General features: G+C 38.9%; 1 protein-coding gene across 2 annotated transcripts; it reads left to right on the forward strand.

Annotated features, from left to right (window-relative positions):
• Positions 1-614: 614 nt before the first annotated feature.
• On the forward strand, positions 615-21826 carry LOC136252213 (ubiquitin carboxyl-terminal hydrolase 4-like). 2 transcript variants are annotated; one of them, XM_066044603.1, is made up of 28 exons: positions 615-913; positions 1168-1295; positions 1803-2060; positions 2805-2950; positions 3485-3556; positions 3605-3669; positions 6920-7064; positions 7217-7256; positions 7676-7809; positions 8946-8990; positions 9210-9326; positions 10110-10220; positions 10526-10639; positions 10785-10868; positions 10917-11011; positions 11069-11140; positions 12192-12332; positions 12899-12951; positions 14228-14506; positions 16430-16500; positions 16547-16668; positions 17148-17297; positions 17425-17497; positions 18286-18316; positions 18647-18732; positions 19107-19226; positions 20266-20370; positions 21626-21826. In XM_066044603.1, the coding sequence occupies exons 1-28, from the start codon at positions 738-740 to the stop codon at positions 21671-21673; spliced, it is 3081 nt and encodes a 1026-aa protein (XP_065900675.1). In that variant the 5' UTR covers positions 615-737; the 3' UTR covers positions 21674-21826. The 2 variants fall into 2 exon arrangements, with proteins under 2 accessions (XP_065900675.1, XP_065900676.1); XM_066044604.1 differs by lacking the exon at positions 1803-2060 and having other exon boundaries at positions 616-913.
• The last annotated feature ends 1564 nt before the right edge of the window (positions 21827-23390 follow it).

The raw sequence follows: 23390 nt of genomic DNA on the forward strand, positions 1-23390 counted from the left end.
GCCGACACACGTGATATTGTACGTAGAACCCACAATTTCTGTACGAAACGATACGAATGCTATGCTGTACTGTAAAGTAATCGGAGGTACTATACGTGTAGTTCTGTGCTTTAGTTACGCTGAGAAACTAGGTAACTACTCGTGTCGTGCATTTTCAACAACATCTGTACTGAAAATGTACGTAGCTACATGTAGATGTGATCGTCCAAAAATTGCATGAGAGTAATGTAGTTCGAGCTGGTCAGCTAGTTGGTTCAAGCCTGACCAACCGGACCGTCTCCTCCGGCCTTGAAAAGGCTGCATAAAAGCATGCTTAAGCTTGTTCCTTCTTTGTAAGTTGCAAAAATAACTCAAACATGAAGTTTGTGCTGACTTGATAGCACTGCTGACACTGTTTCAAGATAGCTTTTAATGAGCCTATCAGTATGCAAGAATAACCGGAAAATAACGGAATATTTAGAGTTGGCAGTAACCAGATGCGGGCGGTGGACGGGAAACAGAGAATTTATTTGGATTGGCCTAATATATATATATTATCTATGCTTAGTACTACTAATTACAAATTCCGAGAATTTTAAGTCTCACCGCAGCACCGGAAATGCATCAACAATGCATTTTTCGCTCAAAATCATTAATTGTGGGTTTTAATTTTGTCAGGAGTTACTTCGGAATACGATACTCACTAGAAAGTCTATTTACAGTAAAAACTCTTTCAACATTTACACTACTACTTTACCATGCCCGAAAAGGTTGAAGTAGAGGAAGGCTCGAATTCTCCCGCTGACGATTCTAACAAGCACCTTCCTCCAACTGATGAAGAGATAGGTGATTCAGAGAAGGCTCCAGGATGTTCAGCACAGAAGGATGAAATTAGTCCGCAACTACACAAACGACTGGAGAAAGGCGACCTGTGGTACGTTGAACATGAAAGCATTAAATGGCGCTATTCCAATACCGTATAGGATATTTTAGGGTTCCGTTATTTTATTAAGATGTTGGTAATAAAATATCTCAAAGAGTGGCCTTAGATTCCTTGTGCGCATTTCTTTATTCTATTTAACGAGCACTAGTGTCAGGCGTGATTCGCAGTATTACCCTACGTCCTTATAACCAACTGTCCTTAATGGACTCCCTAAAACTGTTTTGTTAAGGTGTGTCTGTTTCCAGGTACCTATTGGATGTAAGATGGTTTAAGCTGTGGAAGAAATATGTTGGCTTTGAGGCATGGGACCAAGCACAAATGGGAGCTGATTCTGCCCATCCAGGGCCTGTGGACACCTCAGCACTGTTCAAAGGTAATGCAATACAGTATGTAGTGAAGTCTAGACTGTATGAGTGTTAAAATGCTATTACCCTGGGTGTAGACAATTGGCAAATGTTTGTACAATGCATTGTGGTATATCCCAGCATAAGTGTTAAGTAGTGATTCAAAAAATGGATTTGCCAACTAGCCTATATCCCTTCTCAGTTGCAGTGATCCTAGTAACTATGTCTAATCTCTGTAGGAACTCTAGCTATTTGTTTTATCTTGTTTAGTGATACGTATCTTGTGCATATTTATTTTGTGCAAAAATGCTGACTTGCAAAAGCATTGGGTTTGATTTTTTTCTTACGTGATTTGGTAGTGTATGTTCCAGTTCCAGATTTAACAATTGGCCATTGAAATGTATTAATGAATAATCAGTGCTGTGTTTTGTGTACCTATATATGTAGCTCAGATCCAATCTTTAGTTGGCTGGCACATTATATGCTACAATTTACATATGTACATTATTAATGTATGTGGGGTGTTGCTTGTGTAGATCGAGATAGAGATACTTTGAAAGATCACTTGATGGAAGATTTGGATTATTCTCTGGTGCCAGAAGAAGTGTGGAAGAAGTTTGTGGCCTGGTATGGAATAGAGGAATCATCACGAGCTATTCCTCGCAAAGTAGTGGAACACGGACTATACGTTAAACACTGCAAAGTTGAGGTGTACCTCGTAGAATTCAAGCTTGCACTACATCCAGATGTGGATGCTTTTCAGACCAAGAAATTCAGTAGAGCGGACACTGTAGGTGAGTGCAGTGTGTACTGCATTGAATAAGTTTAGACTATGGTACGGCTCATTTACAGGTTTTCTAAATCACGTAGTCACCTGACATGCACATGTTCACTTAGTCACCCTCCCTCAAGCAGTTTTGTACATGATAAATAATTATAACACGAAAGGCACACTGCAGTACTTGATAATACTGTAATACTCTTCTTCTCCGTGTCCTGCAAATAATTCTGGACAAAATAGTAGACTAAGTGGCATATCTACTGTAGCTCTAGCGGTTACTCTGGTTACTGGTCAAATGATTATTTTTATTGGCACTGTAAGGACTCAGGAAGAAGCCGTTGTGTTGTTCTGCATTGCTTTTTCATCCCACACTCATGCTCTGGCTATAAAGATATGTACTTTAAACCATAGTCTAAATATGTAAGACACCGCAACCAATGGGAACTAAGCGATTTAGTAACCCCTTAGGCCCTTAGTAGCGCCCTCGCTGCACTCGGGGGACACTACAGCCTTAATCCATCAGGGTTACTAAATCACTTAGTTCCCTTGGTCTTAGTGTCTAAGTAGTATAAAGTCAATTACATAGGTATAACAAGTGGCATATACTCACCTATATTGTATGAGCTTTTGGGGAATAGATTTATAGTTCTGTAAACCCTACTGAAAGTTTTCTGTACCATATCTGTTGTGCCTGTGTTGGTGGTGTATGCTTTTAACTGTATGTTTGAAGTTAGAAGTGGTGTCTTTGCTGTTCCAGCTGATCTTATGAAGGTGATGAAGGAGACGTTTTCTGTTCCTGAAGAGAAGGAGTGTCGTGTGTGGCACAAGTACATGCTCAGCACTTATGACCTTTTGTCCAAATTGGATGAGTCCATACAAGATGCTGGACTGTATACTAACCAGGTGTGTGTGCATGCGCGCATGCGTGTTTGCGTATGTGTGTGCATGTTTGCATATGTGCAAGCTGTATGTGCATGTGTGTGTGTGTGTGCGTGTCTGTGTATGTGTGTTTGTGTATGCGTGTTTATGTAAGTGTGTACGTTAGTATGTGTACCTGCGTAGTTCGTGTGTGCACATATGTATGTGGTGTATATGTGCATACTCTACCAGTGTCCTCATTGTGGGCCTGTATACTGGTGCAGCTAAAGTTAGCACACCTGCCAGGTAGAGACTGAGCAAGGTCAGGAGACTTCCTCTTGCTGTCCTTGCAAGCCAACAACAGGCCTAACATCATGCTTACACTCTAGCATGGTCAGTTGATGAACAACCTTGTATGTAAATGGGTTACTCAGTATCCCTAGCTTTGTTTGGTTGAACTTTTGGGACTGTTGGGTCTGCAGTAAAGATGTGTAGTGTGTGTCTGTTTATTGTGTAAGCATGTGTGAATGTATGTATGTATGTATGCTTCTATTCTGTTTCCTTAAATTTCTCTCTCAGTTGCTGCTGTTAGAGCAGAAGAAAGATGATGGCACTTGGCCTCGAGAGACTACTACTTATACTGGAGCTAACGTGAGCATCAATTCTTTATTGTTAGTGGATAATTTTGCTTGTCTATAGATGTCATCAGTACGATCTAGTGATGTTGGAGGAGCATCAACTGGGCATGGCACGTCATCATCCATGTGAGTATATGAAAATATTTGTGATACACTCTTTACCACTACACACATGTGAGACACACATGTACAAGCAAAACAAAAGTCTTCAGCTGCTGTGCTAGCGCAGTCACGCCTACCCAGTGAACCAACACTGGGACACCTGTGCGCTACTCAGGTAGACAGGTACCATGAGTCAATGCAGGCAAATCTTCCTGGGGCAGGACTAGTAACTCGCATAAGTATGTCTCACAGGTGAAGGTGTGATTATGCGAAGTCTCACTTGGACCTTCATCCGCTAAGCGAGACGTGGACAGTTGAGCATTTGCTTCCCAGTTTACTACACATGGTACCCATTGATGTTACAGCTGGGTAGGCAGTTGACACCAGGCCACCAGGTACCTATTTAAACAGCTTGAGTAATGTTTCTTGCTCAAGGAAACAACAAGAGCAATTTGGCATCACTGTGCATTGAACCTGAAACCTTTCGATTGTAATCACTAGGCCACTGCTCAAGCTACTTCACTATGCTGCGTGCCCACGCACACAAGCAAAGCAACCCTTCGTCCACCGTACTAGTACAGTCACACCTACACAGTAAGCCAGCACTGGGACACTTGTGCACTATTTGGGTTCTAGCCACTGTGATCACTAACTACACACCAAATACCATATTCACATTGTTAACAACAGTTTCCACATATGTATATAGCTGTTTACAATTCATCTTATGTAATTTTGATGGTGTCAGTCATCGTGCACATTACTGCTTAAAATGTTAGTCATTTGTTTTGTCTTACCTTTCATATCGCTCTTTCTGCATATACAAGATCAAGTGCTATTCGAATGACCTAGGTGCATATTTCTTTACTAGGGTTTCCAATGTAAAAATTCGACTTCTTCAAAATAATTTGCTAACTGCTGTTACATGTTGGACTAACTCTCACTTGAATACAGCTGCAGTGGCAATAAATTCCATTGCCTTCTTGGGGTAGAAATCAGTCGAAATATCTGCAAAATCCGACATTATGAGCTGTAACTCTCAGAAACCTAGATCCTTTATCACAATACTGGCTTCCTCTATGAGTAAACCTTCACCTAAAAGCATCGGTAGTTTGATTGGTGAGGTAGGTTTCTTGTCGCTGCATCATTTGAGTGCGATTTTGGGCTCCAAAAACTGGTTTTTGTCTACGGACACCAAACGATTGATAGCCCAAACTTCCTCACACCACAGTAGTAATCATCCATTGATAAAGAAGTCACAAACAAAGTATGGTTAAGTTGTGACATCTCTAACCATCTGGGTGAGCGTGATATAGGGCAAAATTAGCCGGAAATCACACCTTGACTACATAACTTGCCTACTCAACTGCTTAAAAATAGAAATCTTTACGTAAAACAACTGTATGGTCCCTAAAGTACAGCTAGAAGTGAGGTTATCGTCATCAGGAATCATAAAATAAAACTTAATGGCGCTAAGGAAAAATTACAATTAAGCCCGCGTAATTTCTCCCATCTAAACATTTGATGTCTTTTGCAGTGCTACAACAACTGTGATCTTATCTCTCAATCCAAATATTGCCTGCCCAGTAATAATAAACAAATAAATGTAGGCAGTGGATCATTACTGACCACACCCAAGCCTAGTCACATCGAGAGTCACACGATGAGCCTGATTGGAACTAGGCTAAGTGCGTTTGTAGCTGAATTGCGGCGACTATAACTTCGCTATTAGTATACTTTATGGATCATACAGTTGTTTTATACTGAGATATCTATTTTTAAACAGTTGAGTGGACAAGTTATGTAGTGAAGGTGTGATTACCAGTAAATTTTGCCCTATATCATGCTCACCCAGATGGTTAGAGATGTCACAACTTAACCAAACTTCGTATGTGACTTCTTTGTCGATGGATGATGACTACTGTGGTGTGAGGAAGTTTGGGCTATCAATCGTTTGGTGTCCGTAGACGAAAACCTGTTTTTGGAGCCCAAAATCGTGCTCAAATGATGCAGCGACAAGAAACCAATCTCACCAATCAAACTACCAATGCTTTTAGGTGGAGGAGGAAGGTTGCACTCCAGTATTGTGATAAAGGATCAAGGCTTCTGAGAGTTACAGCTCGTAATGTCGGATTTTGCAGAAGTTTCGATCGATTTCTACCCCAAGAAGGCAATGGAATTTATTGCCACTGCAGCTGTATTCAAGTGAGAGTTAGTCCAACATGTAACAGCAGTTAGCAAATTATTTTGAAGAAGTCGAATTTTTAAATTGGAAACCCTATCTTTACTGTCACGTGTTTATTACCATCGTTACTGATTGATTAAGGGTTTCAGTTAATCATCTAATTGTTTCTGCTTGATACCAATATTTGCAAAATTATCTAATATTGGTTGTTACCAATTATTCAACCGATTATCGATGCAACACTAATGTACTGGCCATGAATCAAACTTACGTATCTCATCATCTCAAGTACTGGGTCACCACACTTCTTCTGTTAGTGCATTAAAAATGTGGGCACAGCTGAAAGCAAAAATTGTGCATGAGTATCGAGCTCAACTTCTCTGAATTGATAAATAATAGTTAGACACCAAGACCAAGGGAACTAAGCGATTTAGTAACCCTGATGGCCTGAGGCTGTAGCGTCCCGAGCGCAGCGAGGGCGCTACTAAGGGCCAGAGGGGTTACTAAATCGCTTAGTTCGCGTTGGTCGCGGTGTCTAACTTATTTAGACTATGGTTTAAAGTACATACCTTTATAGCCAGAGCATTAGGGTGGCGTGAAAGAGCAATGCAGAACAGCAGAACAGTTTCTTCCTGAAGTCCTTACAGCGCCCACAAAAATAAATATTCGACCGGTAACTATAGTAACGGCTAGAGCTATAGTAGATATGCCGCTTAGTCTACTATTTCTCCAGAATTATTCACAGAACACAGAGAAGAATTGTATTACAGTATTATCAAGTACTCCAGTGTACCTTTCGTGTTATAATTATTTTTCACGTACAAAATTGCCTGAGGGCGGGTTACTAAATGAACATGTGTAGGTGGCTAAATGAGCATGTCAGGTGACTAAGTGATTTAGTAACCCTCTAAATGAGCTATATCATAGTCTAAATATTGATTACTATTAGTTTTGGCTCTTGTGGAAAGTGGCACCAGGGTACTGTATATGCATATGTACATTCACCTACACACATTTATTAATGCTTTACAGCACAAGTGCTGAAGGTCTGTAGGACACATAATGTACTACATGGTCATTCTATTACAGGTCTAGTTCAGTTGGCTCTTCCATGAGGTCCACTACTAGTGGAATGAGTTCTTCATCTTATTGGGGATATGACCAACCATCTGAACCTGGTGTGTGTGGCCTTAGTAATCTTGGGAACACCTGCTTTATGAACTCTGCTCTCCAGGTACGTACGTATGTTTGTTTGTGTGTGTGTAGTGAGTGTGTCTGTCTGTCTGTGTATACATACGTACGTATGTACACATGTACATGTGTGTATACCTACATGTGTAGTATGTCATGTAAATGTTGTTATGCTTCTAATTGATCTTTTTTCAGTGTCTCAGCAATACTTACACTTTGACGGACTACTTTTTGAGTAAGTCACTATTGTGTACTATATACCATGTTGTACGATTACCATAGTACTAAACTGTATATTTGTGTGGTAAAGATTAGAGAGATTACTGTGACACAGAGTATAAATAAGTTCAGTTGCTTAGTTTTCTATTTGATTTTGGACTTGCGTAGTCATTTTTATAAACACTATTTATCTGTTGTGTCTCTTGCCCTGTTGGGAGATGTGTAATCGTAAGCTTGTTGCAGTTTTGTTTACTATGTTTGTGTGGTCTTGCTTAGACAGCCACTTTCTTTCATTTTCACTTCTTTGAAAAAATGGACTGCACTAACTTTGCGAGCTGAATACTAATTCTCTGTGCATATAGGTAGCTAATTGTTAAAATGGTTTTGCCTGCAGTGTATTTTATATCATAGTGTTACTGTGCCCTTCCCTCACAGAGGATGCGTATCGTAAGCACATCAATGAGAAGAACCCCTTGGGGATGGGAGGGAACTTGGCTAAAGCTTATGGTAGTCTTCTTCATGAAATGTGGAGTGGAAAGACCTCCTACACCCACCCTCGTAACCTGAAGGTCAGTATTTGCACATCTTAAAGTGTATGTATCACGTTATGCTACTTGTTATGGTGGTGCTTAAACCAGCTGCTCTTCCAAAGAACAAATATGCAAATTAGAAGCACACACGCACACCACACACAGTTAGATATGTACCACCACAGTCCTTGTAGCTTGTAGCTATACATTAGTACAAGTCTACATTAGTGCTGCCACAATATAGAAAAACTCTATATCATATATCACCAAGGTTTATATCACGATATGAACATATATCACGATATAGAACTAACTATAACATTTGCAAGACAAACATATTCATTGTAAGTTTAAATGTATACCACAAGCAAAAGCTACTCTCGTTTATCAGGTTTTAAATGCATTTTGCTTCTGCTTTACAGTTGAGACAAGTGGCTGGCACTACATAGAAACCTTAAAACCTCCCAGTTTACTTTGGGGTTGGCTTGTTTACCACACTACACCATCAACACACAACTTAATTAAATGCCAAATACCATATGTCTGGCCTCCCCCACATCATTATACTAAGCGGCGCAACTATTGCGCAACCATCGATATAACTGATTGGCTATATCATATCATATCACCACCTTGTTATATCGAATATCGATATATCGTGGCAACACTAGTCTACATACAATTCACATACTGTATTAAGCTAGAATGCTCTTGTGAATCGGCTGCAGTAATCGAATTGCTTTTTCCAGTGGCTAAGTTTGTTAATTTTTGTGTTATGCATCTATTATTGTAAAGCCCCATCCCCCCCCCAGGGATTTGCACAATAAATAGTGCAAAAGACTCACCCCACAGGAATACAATTCCCCACGTTAGATGCACCCACCACCCTGGGGGAACGTGGTGACTTTGTGTAACCTCCATGCAATAAGCCTACAATTGTTTGTACAATTGTAACAGTCTGTCAAAAAGTTCAAAACATGGTGATTTTAATGTTATTCAAAATTCCATGAAAAAATATTTACTATTGAAAAATTCCCACTTGTGGGACGTTAAATTCCAACAAAAGATGCACAAATCCCCACCTATGTCCAGGAGTGAGGCTTGACATTGATAAGTGTTTTAGTATGAAGATAATGATGTAGTGTGACATACTGTACTTTATCTTATTCTGGTAGGCTACAATTGGAAAGTTTGCCCCTCAGTTTGTCGGCTATGCTCAGGTGAGCTACAACGAGATATGTGTGTGTGAAGTTAACAATACTGCACATATGTGTCTGTACATATGTGTGTATGTTACTGCTTGCTTTCAGTTTGACACTATAGAGCTATTGTTACAGCGGGACAAACTGTATCGGAGTAGTATGTAGTTTTTATGGTACTTGTTAGATTTTTTGAAACCCACAATCAGTTGTGTGACTGTTTTTTGTGTCTCCCTTTAGCATGACTCCCAGGAATTGTTAGCCTTCCTATTGGATGGTCTACATGAGGACCTGAATCAGGTGAAGAAGAAACCATATGTTGACATGGATATCAAGAGCGAGGGAAGAAGTGACAAGGTATTTATTGCAAAGCAGTAGAGTTGTTTTATGTCAAGTGTCTGCACATTTCTGAATTTAGCGTAAGAAAAGCTTCCATGTACCGTATAGTGGGTTATTTTTGAAACAGAAATTTTCGCACAAGAAGCAATATCTGAATTTCGAAAGATTTTAATTTCGAAGAGTGCATATTTCGAAGTCCGGATGGATTTCAAATAAACGGAAATCCATGTCACAAATTATGAAGATGCGTGAATGTTTGCCGAAAACTGACTTACTGATGGAATAATCCCCATTCCTGTGCACTGGAGAGAAGACTGAGGGAGTCTCAGGTGGAGTGAATTCACTGGCACGATCACGCTCGATCATAGCTATCTATCCCTTGAGCTATCCTACCATAGATTCTAGAGCAGACGGCATCAATTCCCATTCTGGAACCTGTTTTCTGGTTATTGGTACAGTAATGATACAGTTTACCCATTATCATCAGCAATACTGAGTTAAAACTCGAAGAATACATGAACGAATCGCCGAAAGTTGGACGGTTGCTTTGGCGCTTGTGGGAATTTATTTTTGAAAAACAACCGGATGTGGGAATTTATTTTCGAAGAGAAGGGCCTCTTCGAAATATCCGAAAATAAAAACCTTTCGAAAATTACCAGCTATACGGTATTTTTTTTTACTATATCGCCTCCCCCCTCAAAAAAAAAACTATATGAATACCTGCAGATTCTCTGTAGTACAAATCCTAACACTGTCTCACTCAGTTGTATTTGCACAATTGTGTTTGTTGTGTTATCCTAGGAGATCGCTGAAGAGGCATGGAAAAAGTACTTGATGCGGAACAAGTCAGTAGTGGTAATGTTATTCCAGGGGCAGTTGAAGTCAACACTGGTGTGTCCTGACTGTAAGAAGGTGAGGCTGTGCATATAGCGAGCATTTTGCATCATTATTCAAGTGTAAGCCCATTATATAACGTTTGTTTAGCATTTAAAAGAAATCCTACCTCAGGAGAACTTGTATTTAAATAAATGCCTAGTTCAATTGCAAGTTGTATTTAAAATGCTTGCATATATACTACAAATATAATATAGTTTGTGCCCTTATGAGTCCGCAATCTTGTTCAAATTACAGTGTGCTTTGTACAGTACATACATGTATGTCTGAATTTCTGAAATACGTATACATACTCGTAAAATATGTACATCTCTTCATTTCAGGTGTCAAGAATCTTTGACCCATTCATGTACATGTCGTTGCCAATGCCAATCAAGAAGACAAGAGAACTGGTTATCTATCTGGTCAAGAATGATCCAACACAGCGAATTGAAAAGGTCTAGTGTATGTGTTTTGTGTATGGTGTGGTGTACCTCTGGACTGATCCCTATTCAAAATATTGTATGCAGTGGCAAGAAAGTTGACACATTTAAATGATGGGTGTTTTGATTTGGACTTTTTGTTTGTACAAACAACACACAGGTGAAGATCACTGTTCCTAAACATGGTCAGATTAGTGCATTAACGGCTGAGGTGTCCAAGCAAACAGGAGTGAACAAGGACAGGGTAAGCATTATGTAGAACACGACTGATACCATTACATCATCACTACAGATGGTTGTTATTGATGTGTACAATTGTCGGTTCCACAAGATATTTGACAACAGAGAAAATATCAGTCTTATCATGGACAGAGATGATATCTATTGGTTAGCTTATTTTGTGTGCATTGTAGCTATGTGGACGTTGGTTTTTCGCTCACTCAGTTACGAGGTTCATGTTACAAGTGCTCAGGATCCCAACTTTACTGTTATTCCAGTGTACAACAGAGAGAAAGTGTAAGTGTGTAGCATAAGTGTCTGTACGTACTTGTGGGTTTGTGCAGTATTTTCTTACATAATTTACAGTATGTATGCAAGGACAGACCTGGTACCTTCATGTACATACATATCTGAAATTAAGAGCCTTTCAGACTGTAGTTGTAAGTTTTATGGGAGAAATTGGGTGGGATCTTAGAGTAGCAATATACAGTATCTGAATGCTTTGTGTATCAGATAACTGAGCTACTATTCTGCATTGATACCATCTGTGTAGTGATGTTTAATTATAACACTTTACTTGCATGCATAATTAACTCTTAAAGCCGCACGCGATTATTAATAAAAGTACACTGAAAATGCATAGGCCGATATTTCGGCCATAATGCTTGACTGTAAACAAAGCCTGTAACTTCTGTACGGTAAAAGCTAAAGCTGCGCAATTTGTACCATTCTATCTGTGATGTAATAAGGAATAAAACAGTACCTAGGGTTTTACCCTTTGGCAACAGCATAAGGCCAAAACTTGCCGTGAATACAAGCTGTCACAAAACGTGAAAGCAACTCATTGCATACCTTCAGTTTTCATAACTTCTTCACAGTGTTTCTAGTAAGGACCATTCGATTCTCCGTTCAATGACAAATCACGCCATATAAAACTCATGTGTGTCAAACATTTTATAATGGCTACTGATGCGATGCATGTGAAGTAACAGGAAATATTGTCATTCTTCGTGGCGTCATATCAAGCGAATGTTTGTTGTTACAACAATTATTGATACTTGTCTAAGTAGCCCAATGAATAAACTTTCCATTAATATAAGGTTTTCAGTTAAAATCATTAGACAAGCTTGTCTATGCTGGTTGTTTAGAAGCCATTCTTTAAGCATGCATTACTTATAATATTTGTGCATTTTACGTGCTTTAAAAAATGGCCGATATATCAGCCTATGCAACTTGAAGGGTTAAGGCTTTTTTTTCAGGTTGTTTTATTTTACAAATATATGTGATTGTGTACATGCATGCACATGTGTTTTGTGGGTGTATTCTCACTCCAAAATCTCTATTCCAGTGTTCGTACCGTCAACTACACTTACGGCTCAAGCTACACAAGTACGTACCATCAATTGTTTGGTGTTCCTCAACTGATCACTGTACCTCGGGATGGTCTCACCTATCGGACACTCTATGGCATCTTGATTGATCACATGAGGTAGTGTAATCCGTGTGTTGAGTACATGTGCATGTGTGCTGGGGAAGCAGCCCACCCAGCTGTAACACCAATGGGTGCCTGGTGTAATCTGGAGAAGCAAATGCTCGACGCTCCATGTCTTACTTAGTGGGTGAAAGTCCAGGTGGGACTTCGCCTGTGAGACATGGCACAGCCCCCTGCAGATTACTAGTCCTGTCCCAGGAGGATTTGCCTGCACTGACTCAGCACCTGAGTAGTGTACAGGTGTCCCAGTGCTGGTTCGCTGGGTAGGTGTGGCCATGCTAGCACAGCAGCTGAAAGCTTTGTGTGTTTTTGTGGGTGTGCGTGTGTGTGTGTGTGTGTGTTACATGCATAGATTGCATTATACTCCTGACATTCAAAGTTTCTGGAATGCTTCCCTGCTTTAACTTTTGGCTCCCAAGTTTTGAGCTCATGGTTTAGTACAGTCTGTATGTGGTGCTGTTTATGGACTTAAGTCTGCAGAAAAGTATCATTTATCTTATATACTATATTGTGTGGTATGTATATGTGTATACTGAATGCATGTACTTGTATTTCAACTGCAGACGTTATGTAAAGAAGCAAACCAAAGCCAAACCAGATAAAATCACTGAGCCATGTAAGTGTATGAGTAATTTATGTTTATCAAGCAGTACTTATCAAACAGTACAGTAGTACTGTTTAAGTAGGGATCACCCATAAAATAACATGCACCACCAAAAACGCTGGCTTTAAAACCTTTCTAGAAACATCTTACATGACGAAACTTACCTTTACAGAATAATTATTAGTCCATCTAACATCAAATACCGCAAGAAAACACTTACAGGCACACTTACAGGCAGCAAGATATAGAATGTTTTTTGAAATGGCCCAAACTCAATTTTTGTCTGCCAGCCCACCTGCCTGACCACGGTTGCGAGGCTGGAGGCCAAACAAAGCAGTGTGTGGCCACCATTTTACACCACAATGGCTATTTCACCAATGGGATGTGCCATTTGGAGTTCCAGCGAGTATGTGCCCTCTGCACCTCGTCTTTCCTTTCATCTTCAATCAGGCTGTTCATTGTCTTCGTCATGCAACGAAACCATATCCAGGTGTTAATTTTCCATATTAACACTTTCCTTGAGCAGCATATTGAGATGCCGCAAGATTATTTAAAGTGCTTATTCTACTGTAACAGATACTGGACACCTGCAGTAGATACCTGTAACAACACAATGGGATCGAGACCACACCCTATAATGATCTTGGTTGATTAATACTAATCAAGTGGAGAGACCATACCTCTTTTCAATCTATTTGAACGCAATGACCACACCCGTTATTGGTTTAGCTCCATTTATAATGATAGTGAAGGGATAGTGACCTTGGTAGGTCAGAGGCTGAAATGCTCTAATACAGCAGTCACTCTAATAGAACAGTCAGATGTGTATATAGTATGTGTGCACAAACTAGTATATTTAAACAGTTATTAATTTGAAAATGAAGTAGGGATCCTGATCCAGGTGATAAAAAGCAGTGAAACGAGATGAATGATGGTGTTACGGTATAGCTTGATGGGAAAATCCCTACTTTGGTATTCAACAAAATCGTTATAACATGCGAATTTCCCCCACCGACCTATGCTATAAAACCATCGTTCGTCTCTTGTTGCACTACTTTATTATCACTACCTGGATCAGTATCCATACTTCATATTTTAATTACTAGTACATATATATGCATACATGCCTATTGAAGAAAGCTTTCTAACAAAATTTTCACTTTCTATAATGCAGACCTACGTACATACATATGTTTGTTAACATTACTCTACTGTAATACAGTTGGTACCCATGACATGCATCGTTTGTCATATCTAAATATTGTTCAATACTTTGTTATTTCTTCAGCTGAAGCAGGCTATGATGAAGTAGACAAACAGGCGGGAAATGCCAATAATGACACGATGGACACTGGAGAGAATAATAATGACAATAACAAACCTGAAGATGACAACACTGAGGCAAAGATGGAGGAAGGCAAAGAGAAAAACAGTGATGATGAAAAGGAAGAGGAGGAAAAGAAAGCAGCAAAGCCGGAGGATTATTTCACTATGAGTATCGTCAATGGATATGGGTCTCAGGTGCTTCGCAACCTGGTAGATGATGATGCCCCACTTAAATTGAATAGTAAGTGTGTGTGTGTGTGTGTGTGTGTGTGTGTGTGTGTGTGTGTGTGTGTGTGTGTGTGTGTGTGTGTGTGTGTGTGTGTGTGTGTGTGTGTGTGTGTGTGTGTGTGTGTGTGTGTGTGTGTGTGTGTGTGTGTGTGTGTGTTAAATGATATACTATGCCACCATTTTCATGTTGTGAACACTTGTACCTTGACATGTCCTGGCATCGCTTAAATGAAAGTGGTGGCAGTATTTAATTGATTCCATCTGCTATAGTAGCAGAAAGACGTTGTCTGTCAAGGTGGTCTACATTTCAGGTTCAGTTGTGTGTGTAGTTAAAAGAGAGGTACTTCTCTTATGCCAGACATGGGGCCAAGTACATTTAAAAGTACTTAAGTAAAGTACAAGTACTTTTGAATTTTCCAAGTACAAGTACAAGTACTCCAGCAGCAATCAAGAGAGTACTTAAGTAAAGTACAAGTACATGCTGGAAGTACTTAAGTAAAGTACAAGTACATTTTGCTGTAGTAAAATATTTGCTGTATTCAGTGTATTGTAGTATGTAAGTGTGCCTAGGGGGGTTGGTTTTTGTCAACTATTCTCTCCCTTAAACTTTTAAAACGCACTGACTTGAACAACAGCATTGGCGACATCGTTAATCGTGGCAACATGATACACAGTAAGGTCGGGGAAGGCAGTAGAAGAATCGCAAGAAGTTGTAAACTGCACCTTCATACAATTTTGATATTCTCATTGTACACCCACTGTGTACAAACTATGTAAAATGTTTGCAGTACTTACAAGTACTTACAAGTACTTTAAGTACTCAAGTACATACAAATACTTAGCAAAGTACTTGAGTATAAGTACAAGTACATTGGGGAATTTAAGAAAGTATTTAAGTAAAGTACAAGTACTTTCAAATCTGTACTTAAGTGTACTTAAGTATAAGTACTCATGTACTTGGCCCCATGTCTGTCTTATGCATAAATAAAGGTCCTTGTAGAAAGTGGCAAATACATCCCTGTAGGTTTATTATTTACTCTTGTAAATATGCATCACGTTACGGTATCAGACTAAAAAAAATCCACCCAGGAAAGATTTACATAGCTTCATACGTAGCTACTAGAGCAACCCTATAATATGAAAGCTACTGATTTTATGAAACATCAGTGTCCATACAAGTATGATTTCCTTTGTTTTGGGTTACTGGAGTGGTGTGGCATGGCACGCAAGAACTAAAAGGACTAGCGAAGATTGCTTGATAGAACAATGGAACCAGAGGTAAAAGATAGGGGTGGACAATAGTCGCAATACAAAATATCAATACCAATGCTGGAATCCCTGATACTTTGGTATCAAGTACTTTTATACAGAATTGGAAATTTTGATACCTGGTGATTATGTGATATTTTGTCTATAAATCATTGCATATTTCTGCAAAAATTTTGTAATTGCTAAATATAGAACATTGTACTGCATGGCAAACTTTGCTTTAGCCCACACTATTCAACTACCAAACATAATGATTCCAAATATTCAGTATCGGTATTGAAATGCATCAATACCACAGCAAAAGTTCACTGTATTGAACCAAAACTTTCTGGTATCACCCACCCCTAGTAAAAGAAGTTGGCTCTGGTGAGACTGATGCTGGCTATACTGAACGTTCACACCGTCACAAAGAAATTAATATTGACTATCACACAATAGTATAGTAGTGGAGCATGGTTTTATAGTGTAGCCTGTGAAGTGTGGTTGTGGGTTTGGGTTAATGTAGAGTGTCATGCGTCGCTATGCTTGCGTCTTTTGTCAGTGTAGCATGCATCATGACTACTGTACTTCATGAATATCATGCACCGTAATATGTGTGCATGCCAAGATATAAAATGTAGCATTTGTGTGCATATATTTATATGACCTTTTCGTTGTCCATCTGTAGACAACACTTATGTTGCATGTGACTGGGACTCTAGTTGGAAAGAAGAGTGTTATGACCTAGCTGAAGCTGAGGTCAGTTACACTATCATACACTACATGTGTTTACCTGATGTTGTAGTTCAAGATACACCACTCTAGCATGAATCAGAGTCATGCTGAAGAGAAGAAGAAGAATATTAACTTGTTGGACTGTGTAAAATTGTTCACTGTGGAAGAACAGCTTGGAGAGGAAGACCCTTGGTGTGTAGTGTGTTGCTGCGTACTATTTTTACAATGCACACATGCACACACACACACAAGTGGAAAAAGTTTGGGACACAAATATATTTTGCTAAAGTGTATTGGTAACCTGGGAGCATGCATGCCCTTTAGGAACACGGCGTTTTAGTGATTATACTTATACCTGACTGCTCTATTAGAATATTTGATTGCTCTATTCAAGTATCTCAATATGATGAACACGCCTCTGAGACACACAGAAAGCTGCAAACAAACAGAAAGCTGCAAACAAACAGAAAGCTGCAAACAAACAGAAAGCTGCAAAGCACTTACTTTTAAACTCCCTCCTTTCCTCATCTGTTATGTGAAATATGAACAGTTAGCATTTGCTTTTCCAGTCAATACCAGGTCCCAATCAGTACTGCTGGAGGGCACACACTGCATGCTCAGACTACAAACCTCGATGGCAAAGGATAACTTTATTATGCTTTTTCCCTTAGGTATTGTCCCAATTGCAAAGAGCACAAACAAGCATTCAAGAAGTTTGACTTATGGAAACTACCAGAGATCTTGGTGATTCACCTGAAGAGGTTTACCTACAACCGATACTGGAGAGATAAGCTTGATGTCCTTGTAGACTTCCCTGTCCAGTAAGCTGTCATTTTGAGTGAATATATGTATTCCTCTGCTTGTCCTTATTCAGCAAGTAGTTCTTTGGTAGTGACTACTCAATTAGGGTATCATTAGAGTAGTTTATGCTGTTTTGTTCATTTGTAGTGCACTGGATCTATCCAGTGAGATGATTAATCCTGATGAACCTGAGCCAATTTATGACCTCTATGCCGTTGCAGTAAGTGATTTCTTCATGTCAATAATTGTTGTTGTATATGGTTTAAAGAAGCAATGTGACCATGCATGTAGTATATGTGACTGGATCTGGAAAAACTGGTCTTAAGCTTATTGCTCATGCAGCAGATTTGATTTTTCACCAAAAGCACAAAGCTACATGAATAAACTATCAAATTTCATTATCAAAATCAGCTAGACTTGAGTGGTCTGCTTTTGCTGGCTGCTTTTCCCAAACACAGAGGCAATCTGTACATGCGGTGTGGAACCCTAATGGAGCTCTAGCCAGCCTGGGGATGGCTGTATGTGGCTATACTGCTCAGTGGTGTTGATAAAGACCTCTGCTGTAAATTTCCTTTCATTTTAGCCAGCTTTGATACCTGAATGGCCCATAACGTGGCCTAATTCATCCCTACACCTTCCTTTTTAAAAATTTCTTAAACATCCACATTCCCTCCTCCTGCCCCCACCTCCCACCCCTTTTGAAGTTTGCTTGATACAGTCAACTTCGGTTTTAAAAACACTATCTACAATGGTAGGAAACTTATTTGTTGGCTACTTGTACAGCAGATGCTCTGGAAGGTAAGAAATTGGTGTAAAATGTGTGAAATTTTGGCACACGTAGCTTCATCCATTAACAAGCTAAAACAAAACACACTGAATACTTAAAACCAGCATATCTCACTGGGCGATAAGACCGGCTTTCTCAGACTGTGTATTCATGTTGTTGGCATGCATGTACAGGCTGTATATATCTTTACTGCTCTACTACTTACTGTGTCATTTCTTTAGAATCACTATGGTGGCATGGGTGGAGGACATTGTAAGTTATGTAGTTGTTCATGTATAATGAATGTATAGTGAATGTATAGTGAATGTATAGTGAATGTATAGTGAATGTATAGTGAATGTATAGTGAATGTATAGTGAATGTATAGTGAATGTATAGTGAATGTATAGTGAATGTATAGTGAATGTATAGTGAATGTATAGTGAATGTATAGTGAATGTATAGTGAATGTATAGTGAATGTACAGTGAATGTATAGTGAATGTATAGTGAATGTATAGTGAATGTATAGTGAATGCATGTGTTAGAGACTTTATGCAGTTGTACTGTTTCAGCTACTTTAAATATTCTCTGATGTTTTCAGACACTGCGTATGGCAAAAATGCTAACGGCAAGTGGTATCACTTTGATGATAGTCACGTCAGTGAAACTGATGAGAACCATGTTGTGGTTAGTGGATGTTGTAGTGGTGCTTCTTAATTAGAGAGATGGTATCTACCTTGTGTTTTATGTACCATATTATGCTACTAAAGTGAAATAATTAGATGTCTATAATTTTCTTTTTGATAATGGCCTGTATAGAACTAAGGGTTGCCTTCTTATCAGAGGTTGCCTATAATATTATAGCTTGATTGTTTCAAAGTTTATCTATAAATTCTGAGTGTCTTACTAGAAATGCTTCACTCTGCCTCTGGTTTGTTTGGTGAGTTTTACTGTAATGAGTTGAGAGCATTTGAGTATCAAACAGGCGGTTTAGTGGTTACGAGTTATGACATTTTACTGTATGTTTATATTCAATAGTTGTATGCTCTCTTTGCTTGCAGACATCTGCTGCTTACGTGTTGTTCTACAAGAGACGAGTTGGTGGCCAGCCACAGCTACTGAGAAGGATGTCATCATATACACACAGAGAACCTTCCCAGGATGAGCCTGACAAGAAAGAGGTGTGTGCTCGTTGTATGTATGCCTTTAAAATTGGTGCACATCAGAAACCATTTCTGTACTGTGTGTAAGCTTGAAAAAGCTTATGTGAAGCTTCATTGCATAACATCAAGAGTATATAGTGGAGGAGGGAGAGTATATATAGGCTGTGAAAAATGAGCCCATAAAGTAACCTTCGTTTCCTCTTGTAAACCTGAGCAGTGTTGATTACCCAGATTTAACACATTACTAGTTCAAGGTGGGTGGTCGACAAGGAATTGCAATGGCTGAAACTCCATCTATATGTGTCGTCAGTTTCACTATCAAAAACTGTTGAGGCAGGAGATGGCGCCCTTGTTGAAATTTTGAATGAAGACATCACATGCGAGGTTGATACAATATTCATGACGACCCATAGTACAGAGCACATGAAAACTGGAACTGGATTCGTCCAAGGTAGCTTCAATTTTCCTGGTGATGTTAGGTTAGCTGCCTGTGTCTTTCTCTTGTACCAAGTTCCTCTCCATGATGTGCCATACTTTGTACACTGTTCGTTCACTCATTAGCTGCAGGCAGGGTGTACATGTGCATGCACAGAGTGTGCCCACTGCACTTTATAATTAGTAACCAATCAACACATAGTTTGAACAATACCATAGAACTTTACGGGCTCATTTTTCACAGAGTATAGTGCAGCTCAACACTCTTCCTCCTCCATTATATACTCTTGATAGCATCGGTCTCATGACTGTTCAATTAGTTAATTACGGCCATTATTTCAGCTATAGCTGCTATTTTATTAGAGTTTGTGAGTGCTCTATTATAACACCCCGATCTATACAAATGCTGGATCTAAAACTCTTTCTAAAATAAAGTAAAGGCTCCACTTCCCTCCCCAAACTTTCCAAACCTATGATTACATGGACAATATTTAGTTTAGCAGTTCACAGATATATTACCACTCTTTTCTATTTTGTTTTTGGGTTTACCAAAACACTTACCCTCCATATCCATGAATGCCATAAAAGTATTGTGTGTTACTGCCATGTGCACTGCCCACAGAAAACAAGCTCCTCAGCTAATAATGATATGGACACAAGTAATGATACTGATAATGGTGCTGGAGCTGCTGCAGCTGCCACAGAGGCGGAATCCAGGGATGAAAATGTAATTCAAATTATTGTCATTGCGTACTAGCCAGGCTGTTGTGATATTAACCTTCTTATCCGTCTAATGTTTGTCCATTATGCATGGAGTGCTTCAAATAATGGGGTGTGTACCCTATTTTGGTATTGCTTTTCTTTGAGCTAAACCTGTTAAGGTTGGAATCTTTTCTTCCTAGTGCAGCAGTTTCTAACTTCCTGCAAAGCCGTATACTAAATATATTCAAACAATAGCTAGAAATTTTGATAAGAGTTTGCAGATAATGTTTTAGTTAGGGGGTATGGTAGGCCCTCGGACCCTCAATTGTTATAATGTGAGAATTGACTGTTCTATTTTGTGAACAGATGTAGAGTAAGTGTATTCTATTAGAATACCTACTGTAAAGTCCTTCGTAGCCGTGTGGTCAAGAACAAAAATGTTTAAATCAAGCAAAAGTGATCCATGAATTTCATGTGAAATTTAAAACTCAATAATCCTGACAAGGTGCATAACTGTGAAATATATATATATACTGCAAAAAATTTCGGGACACAGTTCTGTTCGGTTAAGCTTCTTTCATGAGCCACACCCACTTTAGTAGGTACACATGTCAACACATATAAATGTTCACATGATAAATTTCATGGTAGCTTTATTAACCATGAAAATTACATACCGTAAAAATTTCCAGGTATACACTGGTATGCAAATATATTGGTCTCAATTATGCGAGTCGACACATCCCCCTCTGGCCTGCTCTACCACCCCTGCAGCATACATGTGTAGGTTATTGCACAATCCAGGTATCTTAGCTATTGTAGAGACTGAGGAATGGCACAATAATCACCGAGGGAAAAGCCCGAGGTGATTATGTGCCATTCTGAAGGTCTCTAAAATAGCAAAGATACTGTGGATTTGGGCAATAACCAATTTAGACTATGGCTTGTGCGGCTCTGGTCTCATGCCAATAATGGCAGTTTCCTGATCGAATTAGTGTTAAAACAACTCACTGGTAGGCTTCCTAGATAAATACGATCATCACTATTATCCAGCAATGTTTTCTTAACACTCTAGTGATGGCTGTTTGACTGGGATCCAGCAAAACACGTGGCGCACGTGACAAAATAATTTTGTCACAGGTATCTAACCAGTTTAGATACCTACCCGCGTGTATCTATTGGATTTTAAATACTCCATTAACGACCAAATTTCAAAACATACTATGCACACCATAGTCTAATACAAATTATTGTTATTATAATTGTGTTTTTGTTTACAGAACAGTTCAGCAACCGATGATGTGTTTAACAACAAGATGGACAGTTAATGACCGACCCAATATGTATACAGGAACTGTAGGAATAGAATTTTTATTACTACGCACTATAACTTATCTGATACACGCACTGCTGCATACAGCACAACTTGTGATTGGTGTGTTATAATAATAATTATTATTATTAAAATGTGTCACTTTAAAGATCATGTGCTAAAAGTGTAGTTACATTATTATAAGTATGTTATTTTCAAGGGTATGTGCTTTCACAAATGGCTGGTCTAGCTCATAAAATTTGAGTAGAAAAATTCACAAATCACAGGTACGTACCAACAGTGTTTAATACTGTGCTGAATAAATAGTTAGCACCAATTCTTCACATCCTTGGTAAAGTCCTCCGACAGTTTAGTTATAATTACTTAGAAAACAGATATGCACTAAACAGAATTTTCTGTGATAGCTATCTATGGACTTGTCCATTAATCATAACAAATATACTGAATCAAGTTCTTTTAGGACATGCTTATAAAATGAATATGGAGTGGCTAAGCTGGGGTGATTGGTTGACCACCATGGGCTGTTAGCCTGCAGCATTGCAAATCAATCAAAAAGGGAAAGATGCAAAGCTTGAGGACTGGTTCCTGCTAGAAGGACCTCATTACCTTAGCTACCTGCATGGAGAGGGTTCATCTCTTAGGGGCATGGTTTTTTTTATCCATACTCCTTCCAAAAAATCAACAATTCTATTTAACGCCGTGAGGTGTACTGTAGTGGACCATTTTTTATAGTGGAGCTTATGAAATGTGATTGTGGGTTTGGGTTAGTTGGTGTGTTTATGTAAACAAATTTCTGCCAATTTGTCACCCGGATACAATGTATAATAACCATCACAAATGAAGTGTTTATCTAACTCATGTAAGTGTGAATGATTACAGATAATGTGCTGTAGTATATGAGTCAAAAGCCACTTTGTAATAGAAAATAAAACACAGTGTCAGCTCAACACGAATCATAACTCAAGTATATACTTGCCATCTTGGAACAAGTGTTTCCAACTAGACAAAAATTTTAATAGACCTCATATCTATAAATGGCTCCAATTTTATTCACTATTAGGGCCTGAGACACTATCCTGTATCCTAATATAAATTCCCAAGAGTTCTTAATAATTATGCTCCTACAAGTTTATAAGGCAACTATAGCACTTTTGTCTATGCTGAATGTAAAATCTGTATCAATTACCTTCTGATATGACCCTATGCTGTGGGTTATGGTGCTGGTATTTGTAGCTAGCTAATAGCTATAGATCAGTCTTCATAACCCGGAAGATCTAGAAATAAGTTGACTATCACAACAACAAATTCAGAAACCCCATAAATGCAATTATAGTTGCACTTTGCTAAGGGACTAGCTAATAGCTACTAGTGCCCTTCACTGCATTCTGCTTTTCAGTACACTTTATTTGTGTTAAGGCTAACAAAGTGTCACTAGGCTAAGAAGCATGCATACTAATAATTGTGATGTTCAACACCACTACTACTTAGCTATACATGTTTCTGTTTCTGTTTAGCTATACAGGTTTCTTCCACACATTATCCCACAAAGGCTTCCCCTATTGTCTAGCTGTGGGAGTATTTAGAAACTGCAAAATCATCACAGTCAAACTTGTGTATAGTTTGTAGTCATAGTCACCCAATGTTGATAAATCCCAGATGGTCTTTAGAAGATGATAGTCTAGTGTTCCATAAAGAGAGTCTGCCTTGAATCT

The sequence above is a fragment of the Dysidea avara genome, chromosome 4 (genome assembly GCF_963678975.1).
Source record: "Dysidea avara chromosome 4, odDysAvar1.4, whole genome shotgun sequence".
Classification (NCBI taxonomy): domain Eukaryota; kingdom Metazoa; phylum Porifera; class Demospongiae; order Dictyoceratida; family Dysideidae; genus Dysidea; species Dysidea avara.